This window comes from Arvicola amphibius, chromosome 3, assembly GCF_903992535.2.
Source record: "Arvicola amphibius chromosome 3, mArvAmp1.2, whole genome shotgun sequence".
In the NCBI taxonomy this organism is placed as follows: domain Eukaryota; kingdom Metazoa; phylum Chordata; class Mammalia; order Rodentia; family Cricetidae; genus Arvicola; species Arvicola amphibius.
In genome coordinates this window covers 73,103,727-73,112,563 of record NC_052049.1, presented here as the reverse complement: position 1 = coordinate 73,112,563, position 8,837 = coordinate 73,103,727, and the positions used below count along the sequence as shown (strand labels likewise).

At 37.1% G+C, this 8,837-nt stretch overlaps 1 protein-coding gene across 4 annotated transcripts in view; it reads right to left on the bottom strand.

Moving 5' to 3' along the window:
• Window positions 1-3,101: 3,101 nt before the first annotated feature.
• Window positions 3,102-8,837, bottom strand: part of Alkbh8 (alkB homolog 8, tRNA methyltransferase) — a 70,471-nt gene continuing 64,735 nt past the window's right edge. For all 4 annotated transcript variants that reach the window (XM_038324025.2, XM_038324026.2, XM_038324023.2 and 1 more), the window contains exon 12: window positions 3,102-7,000. In XM_038324025.2, the coding sequence (XP_038179953.1) occupies window positions 6,443-7,000 (558 nt within the window). In that variant the 3' untranslated portion in view covers window positions 3,102-6,442. The remainder of the gene's footprint in view (window positions 7,001-8,837) is intronic.

Sequence of the window (8,837 nt, the reverse complement as noted above, 5' to 3'; positions counted from 1 at the left end):
CTAAAGGAAAATTAGTTAAAAATATATTTTGGTAGTTATTTTAGCAACATACTAAATAAAGAGTGTGGATATTATTTGCTCAAAAAATTAGCCCATATCTAAAATAGTAGCTACATACGAGTCATGACATGGCTGTACTTTTTGATAATTCTTCAAGATTCATCTATATTCTATATTGTACAAAAAGAAGAGCTGAAATGGGGTATGGTAGAAACCACTATCCCAGACTCAAAGAAAATAGATCCCTGCAACACTAAAGGTGGTGCTAATCTCTGCAACCTTTGCAGGCATGTGATCTCGGCTTTGCCTTACTGCTTCTATTAGGAAGCTTGTCCCAGTGGCTTCCAGATGTCATTTCTTGAATAACAACTTAGAACACTCCATAGTTCAGAGAACCAGTGCCAGTTGTTGAGTATTTCCAAGCCAATTGTGCATCCTAGAACTGGGGGAGATAACCACAGTATGTATTGAAGAATCTACCATTGATGATCTACTGTCCTTAAGCCTCTATTCTAATTACTGAAGGTGACATTTTGAGTCTCTTAAAATGAGTTCCAGTTCAGAACCGGTATCTAGTCATGGCCAAATGCCTGATTACTTCTTTGTATATAATCCAAAATAGAAAGTTATAGTCTATTTTCAGAACTGTGCAAGAAACATTGTGTAGGTATTAGGCAGTATAGCAGGTTCCTTCTTTAAAGAAATCCAGCCTTGTTCTCACTCAAAGAGCCTTGGATCTTCAGACTGGCTCTAAGACCTAAGTCACTGTTTTGGTAATATTAGTTAGACTTGATTAGAATCCTTCTGCTTCATACGAATAAAGCAAAAAATTAGTATATTCTCATCTAATTATTTTTAAGGACAATAGTATGAACTAGAAATGTGAACTAGAAAAATCCACAAGGACATCATTGCATCTATGGCTATTGGATCTTTTGGTGCTAACTCCTGGACTACTGGAAATCTTATGAACATATGCATAGGAAGGTCACATCTATTAACTTGGTAGAAGCTGACAGATAAATGAACATTCTACATATATGCCTGTATCAAATTTTACATATTCACAAGTCCTCTATAGCTTCTTCAGGAAATCGCAAGTGAAGAGGATCTTCGCTAATTTGTAGTAGGGGGGTGTGCCGGGCTGCATTCTGCTGCCCGGCTAGCTTAGCCCCGAAATAATTACACAGAAACTGTATTCATTTAAACACTGCCTGGCCCATTATATCTAGCCTCTTCTTAGCTAACTCTCACATCTTGCTTTAACCCATATCTAGTAATCTGTGTGTTACCACGAGGTCGTGGCTTACCGGGAAAGACTCAGCATGTCTGACTCTGATGACTCCATGGCAGGTCTCTCTGCCTGCCTTCTTCCTCCCAACATTCTGTTCTGTCTACTCCACCCACCTAAGGGCTGCCCTATCAAAAGGCCAAGGCAGCTTCTTTATTCAACCAATGAAAGCAACACATCGAAAGAAGGACCTCCTACACCATTAATTCAACAAGATTCTCTCAACATTAACATTTTAGATAGGTTTATGTGCTTTTTTCCTGGTTTTGAACATCATCTTTACTCTAGGGCTACAATAATCTTTACTGTATTCTTTCAATTTTAGCACATATTTTGTTATTTCAAATCCAGCACATCTTTTATTTTCTAAAAATCCCCATTTTCCTTTCTATAGACCAAAAGACAGAGTAGACATTCTTTAAGATGCTTGTTACACATTTCTTATTAATTAATCAAACCTTTATTTGCTTTTTTTTAAGGTGGAGATTTTGTGTTCTGAAATGACATTTTATGTTTGTTTATGTGTTTGTATAAAGGTTTGGGAACCTATAAATAGACCCACACCAGGTAGGGAAGCGACCTTTCACTGTCACTACTTTTCTCCTCTTCTTTCTTCCAGAGGGCATTCGATGGTCATGCCCAGCATGTCCAGCTTCTCCTGAGAAATTATCTTATCGTTATAGTTTACTAAAACTAGAGCCACATCAGTTACTTGTTGTCCTGCTGCCTGCATGATTTGGAATCCTCTAGTGTGGGTGTGGGTGTGGGTGTGGGTGCGCGCGGGCGCGCGCGCCTGTATAAGTCTAATGATCCCTAAAGGGATTTTGTGATTACAATTGTTGCACTGTGTTCTGCTTACTTATACTTTTATACAGACTGCACATCCTAACTGCTCAGCAGTGGAATATCCAAACTGCTGGGGTTGTTGGGAAATGCATTATCTAGAAGATTAACTTGGGGTAACGCCATAGGAAACCCATGCCTTGTATCACAGAAAAAAAAAGGGGGGGGGGATAAATAAAAATTGCATTTGGACTGAAGAATGGCAGCGCTAGGAAACAGACTGTGCAGAACATGGAGATGTTTCACACATTAATGTGGGCTCCTTGTATCCTTTCACAACACATGTAATTTAGCAGAAATTCTTGGATTTCTACCTCTAAATCTACAACCCAAAGCTTACTGTTCTCCTATGTACAATGCCAACACATTGACTATAGCAAACCAATAATGACTTCTCATTTGGATTGCATTAAAACTTTCCTGACTGACCCTTCTACTTCCACTCTAATACCTTTACTGTCAAATCTTCACACAGCAGCCAGAATTTCCTTTCAAAGTAGAACTCAGGATGTCATTTGTTCCAAAGAGCTTGCAATCTCAGAATGATAGCCAGCGATGTTTTGGCATATGCTATATTATCTCTGACCTTATTTCCAACTGGAAGCAACTCTCATTATCTACATGGGGGGCGGGGGAGGAGTTGATTCTGGAACCTCTGGAAGAGGTCAAAACCCAAAGAAACTCAAATCCATTATATGAAGTAAAATTTAAATGTATCTAGCACACGTATTCCTATGACTTTAAATGATCTTTAGTTTACCTCTAATACTTAACACAGTATAAATATATGCATGTACTTGTTACACTGTTTTATTAGTGTATTAGGTGTGGTTCTCTAGAAAAATTTAACCAACAGAATGTATATTTATTGTAAAATGGGTATTTGTTAGATTGGTTCACATGATGGAGTATGTACTTGAACAAGAGCCATCTATAAACTGGAATGAAAGAGGAAACCATTAGTTGCTCAGGTCATGATGCTGACACAAGCACACAAGATAAATTTATTTCAAGACAGACATAACCACAATGGTATGTAGGAAGTCAGAAGCTAAAAAAAGCAATGCATGTTCACAGCCTCCATAAGATTATAACAATTTATATTTTCAAATTTTCAGCTAAAATTCTTAAAGTATGGAAAACAGGAATCAAATTGACATAGTCCCATTATTATTTCTTAGCCTTTTAATTCACAGGGTTCTAATTTGAACTGGTTATATCCAAAATCATACAATTTTAAAACGATAGGCAGACAGCCAATATTTCTAATCAAATTATTGCTCCTCTCATCCACCAGATACTTTCATTCAAAAGCTGGTATACAATAAAAGAGTGACTTGTGAGAAACAATACATCACAATATCTTAATATTCTAATAAAACTTGAGGTCATTTCCTTCATTAACTAAAGATAAATAATTTTTCAGAATTATAGTGATAATTGAAAAATCCTAATTGTAAGCTAGAGTTTACATTTTCTCTTAGCTTATAACAATTGTTTTATAAAGAAATTAAAAGTTATCTACTAAAGACTTTAGGAGAAGGCCACCAAGATGTTCACAGTGGCAGTTCTTTAGTCTCAAGGAAATGCCAATCCCAATAGTGGGGGTAGACAGCCTGAAGCTGTTGGAAATGGGAAGTAATGAAATAACCTACAAACACTTCTTAATTCTATGGAGAGAAAGCATGCAGTAAGGTGAAATCAGGTCCTACAGGGACAATGAACTTACTTCTTAACTATACTCATGACTGAGACCCAAGGATGCCATTTCAAAGGAAAAGAAATGATGGAAATGACACAAGGAAGAAATGTCTTATTTTTCTGTTTTACTTTTAGACGGGGTCTCACTATGTAACCCTAACCAGTTTTGACCTCTGGGGCTCAGGCTTCCGAGCAGCTAATACTATAGGTATGACCCTATGTCTGCCTTTAAGCTTCTAAAATATCCAAAAATAAAGAAATAGTCAAATTAGCCTAAAGAGCCGATATACACTTTAAAAATTTTCTTCTTATGATCAGTCAAATATGGCTAACTTGTTTACTTGGAAACTTAAGTTCACAAACAACACATTCAAACTTTGATTTAGGACCAGCTAACTTTGCTTTTTCTGTTCTTTTTTCTTCTTCGAGACAGGGTTTCTCTGTGTAGCCCTTGCTGTTCTGAAACATGCTCTGTGGACCTGAATGATCTCAAACTTACAGCAATCCTCCTGCCTCTGCCTCCTAAGTGTTGAGACTAAGACATGGGCCACCACCACAGCTTTATATCTTTCTTTAAAATGTATTTAACCAGATGTGGTGGCACATGTATTTAATTCCAGTACTTGGCAGAAATGTATTCGAGACCAGCCTGATCATTTTAGCTACTTCCAGCAAAGTTACAACTATAAAGTTAGATCCAGTAGATCCACTAAATATTTTTATTGTGTGTGTGTGTGCGTGTGCGTGTGTGTGAAAGTACAAAAAAAAAAATTTGTTGGAGTCAGTTTTCACTTTTTACCAAGTGGGTACTGGAGACTGAACTCAGGGTATTAGGCTTGGTGGCAAATGCCTTTATCAACTACGCATCTTACTGGGCCATATGTTCTTATGTGGTTCTTATCTTTTCCAATGCTTTGATTATTTAATACCGCCCTTCCTGTTGTAGGAATATACATAAAAATAAACTATAAATTTATTTTTATTACTTCATAACTAATCTTGCTACTGTTATGAATACTATTATAAATATATATTTCTAATGGTTTTATGCAACTCCTGTGAAAGTGTGGTTTGGCTACCAGTGGTCCTGTCCCACAGGTTGAGAACCACCATTTTAATATATAAATAATATCTTAATTTTTTCAATATAAATAATATCAAACTATTCTTAGGCTGTTGTGTTACCAGGTCTGTTGTTATACCAGGTCTGGAGAGGTAAAAGCAGAGAACTGGGTACTTAGATTGAGACCAAACTGCACTACATGAGATTCTCTCTCATAAATAGAAAAGAAAGAGAAAATTGTATATTCAAATAGAAGTCTCATTTGAGAGTGTCTTACTATAATTTTTAATCTGTTAATTATAATGTTTTAAATAAAGTTATAGTCTTAAAGCATGTACATGTTGCTTTTAATTATGTTTTTTGATTGAGTCAATTAAAAAATCATAAAAGTTTCTTCCTGGTCAATTCAGTCTGGCTAGATATTCATCAATTTTAGAAGTACTTTCCAAGAACATGCTTTTGGTTTCACTGACTAGATGAAAATGCCTCCATTCTTCCTAGATTGGAACAAATGATGAATTAGAAAAAACAGTCAATTGTGACTGAAAGAACAAAGTTTGGTGTGGCTGATAACATTTTAACGTTTGCAATTTAACTGTTAAAGAGAACTATTTGAGTTGTCTTTAGAACTTAAACCCATAGATGAGGAATAGTAGTGGTTCCTGGCAATTCATCAGTCAGGATTGGTAGTTATTTCAGCCATTAAAAAGTAATCTTTTTCTCAAAGGTTAATATCCCTTTCAGCCTCCAATTTACTTTTTTATATGTCATTTATGATTACCAGGAACATAATATTTACTATTTGTTTGCTTTTGTCAGCCTCACCTTCTAGAAAGCAAGCTTCCTAGGAAGGACTTTGCTCTTGTTTTCTGCTGCTATGTTTGTTTGTGGTGATGGGTATTAAATCCAGGGCTTCCATTAGAAACACCTGTTCTTTCACTAAGCTACAACCCAACCTCCTTTACTTGCTTACAGCTTCATTCCTAGTACTTAATAGTAAATGGTAGGAGTTTAATGAATATCTGTTGAATGAAGTTTCTATTACTTCTGAGAAATATGTGGCTAAAGTTTTCCTGGGCATCCCCAGTGTGCTAGAAAGACGTGGTGAGAAAGTTGCTATGATTTTCTTAGGAACAATCAGTTGTAAATAATACTTCAGATAGTGTCCTGTTGTCCAGGAGTCTTCAAGTCATTAAAAGGTTACATAATTGCTTCATTTTGATCCTACATAGTTTAGGATCTTTATAAACACTTTATAAGGAAAGGTTAGCTTCAAAATGCTGTACACTTTCACAAAGATTACAGACCTTTCACAAGTTAATGCCAATCACTTTTCAACATCATACTTAGAAGGCATGTAAGAGGAACCTATTTTTATGAAGTCAGCCAAAAATCACAGATAGAATGTTACCTCTGTAATCTCTGCTCTCAGTTTTCTTTTGGTAATGTCTCCCAAAGCTTCCTCATTATTTAAAGGGATAATTTATCTTCCTTCGAAGAAACAGATAGGCATTTTTTTTTTCTTTACACCTGATATGTTCAGATCAGACCTTCTGAAGAACAACACACCAATTCCCCTCATCATAGTAGCTCTGCAGAATGCTAACATCACCCAGAGCCTGGCAAGAAGCCTCCAATTCTCCATTACAGAAAACATGGTAATAACGATGAAACACAGGACATGGATCAGGGCATCCTGCTAGGCCAAAGGGCTCAACGGCTTTGTCTTTACCAGGATTTCTCTTGAGGTGCCATGGAACCAGCACATCTTGGGAATGAAAAGAAGTCCGGTTTGTATGAACAGGCAGCTCAGAATTAGGAACTTTCCTTGGCTTACATCCTTCCTCCTTGATATTATCAGTGGAGGGGACAGAAGATGCTAGGTCTTCACTACCTTCATCAGACATTTGATTTACTAGCAATCCTTCAGTGGCTATGACATTGTTTATCTCCTTTTTATCTTGCAGGCAAATTTTGCTTCCTCTAAGGTACTTGGATTTGTGATTTTTATATTCTTGTTCCATTGCCCAGACATATATGAGGGCCTGCCCACCAGGTCTCAGGAGACGGACAAGTTCTTGGAGAGCTGCCACTCTACGCTCCTAAAAGAAAATTTAAAATGAAATGATTATTATTTATCAATCCAGAGGAGAGAGAAAAAGGATGTGGAAAATTATACTTATATGTAATTATAATAAAATTATAATTAAATGTAAGACCATGTGTAGGTGTCTCAAACTGTACATAAAACATCTGGCTAAGGCACTTTTAAACAAGTCTACAGACTAGACCTGAATGAATTTAATTCCCAGTGTGGAAATTACAAGATGGAAACGAAAGATTCCCTGGCCTGAGAACACCAGGTTCTGAGTACAGTGAAGTCCTGGAATGCAGGGAACAGAATCACAGATAAAAAAGGAACTGCAGGGAAATGCCTCCAAAGGCTACATGCAAAGTCCTCTAAAGGTATCTTTGAGTCCCCATGCTGCATGAGCACTAGGTGAAATTCCAAGGAAATCAGCAAAAGAGCAGCTGGGACGTTAGAAAGCAAAGCAAAGGTTTTAGCAATCACACAATGTTGGAGACAGAAGATGATCTTAGGGTCTTCAAGGTACAATGGCATAAATAGAAACTAAGTTTAACTTGAAACTAAAGGGAGGAACAGAAAGAAGTAACTATAAACTGGCCACAATAGAGCAGAAAGTCAATCCCTAAAGAATTAAACTGATCAGTTTATATGTACTTGTTGGTCTTAATTAACTGTTCTCTGGAAACAGACCAAAGAATCTATACCATTTAATATAAACTGTCCAGATGTTATAATAATTTATATATTATTAATATAATTAATTATAAATATATTATTAATAATAATAATTGACATTTGCATAACTAGGCCTATGGGCATGGTTTTCTCTGGATATGTGACCAAATAAAACTGCGGAGCAGATGTGCACTCTCTCTCTTGGGTGGCTGCGGCAGGAGAAAGCCTTGCAGTTGGTCCTCATCACCCTTGGGCAGCACAGTAGGACAATGGCAGCTGAATCAGCAGCTGTGTCTAAGTCATTCTGTATGCATGAGTCTTTTTCCATTGTACCCCTTAATAAATTATTAACCATACTTTGTGGGTTTTGGCATCAAATAACAATAATAATAAGAATAACTATAATAATAATCTTGATGCATAGTCAAAACAATCATGACCAAAGCCCAAAAAACAGAGGCAAAGACAGACTAGAAAAATAAACCCAAAGCCAGAAGAAGGCCCCAAGGTGTCCACCTCTACCACTTTACACCTTACTCCCCTTAGACAAAGGGTTCCTTGAATTTAGAAGTACCTAGACTGCCTGCTGGACTACCAGCCAGTAATGCCAGAAATCTTCCTATCTCTGTCAGTCTCAGCACTAGAGTTACAGGTGTGCATGTGAGAAGCATGCCCAGTTTTTATGTGGGTGCTAGGATCTGAACTCTGGCCTTCATGCTTGCACAGAAGTGCTCTGAAGTACTGAGTCACCGCTCTAGCCCCAAGAATACTTTAGTATACATAAAAGAAAGGGTGTATAACTACTGCTGATGGGGAAGCAGGGAGAGAAAGAGGGAGTGGGAAAGACAGAAGAAAAAGAAGAAGAGGAAGAAGGAGGGGGGACAGGGGGAGAGGGAGAGGGAGAGAGAGAGAGAGAGAGAGAGAGAGAGAGAGAGAGAGAGAGAGAGAGAGAGAGAGAGAGAGAGATTTAATGAAATTCTTCCACTTTTTCAGTGGGAAAATGAACAGAACTTTCACTTTTTAAATTCTGGAGTATGTTTTTCACAGTTATTTGGATTCTTTGTAACTATCACTTACAGAGAGACAAGGAAGTAGCAAAATAGTTTTCACTTCAGAAAGACTGCCTGTGAAAGTCTATTTTCAACTGCTTATGTATTCTCGGAAACTTTACCCTC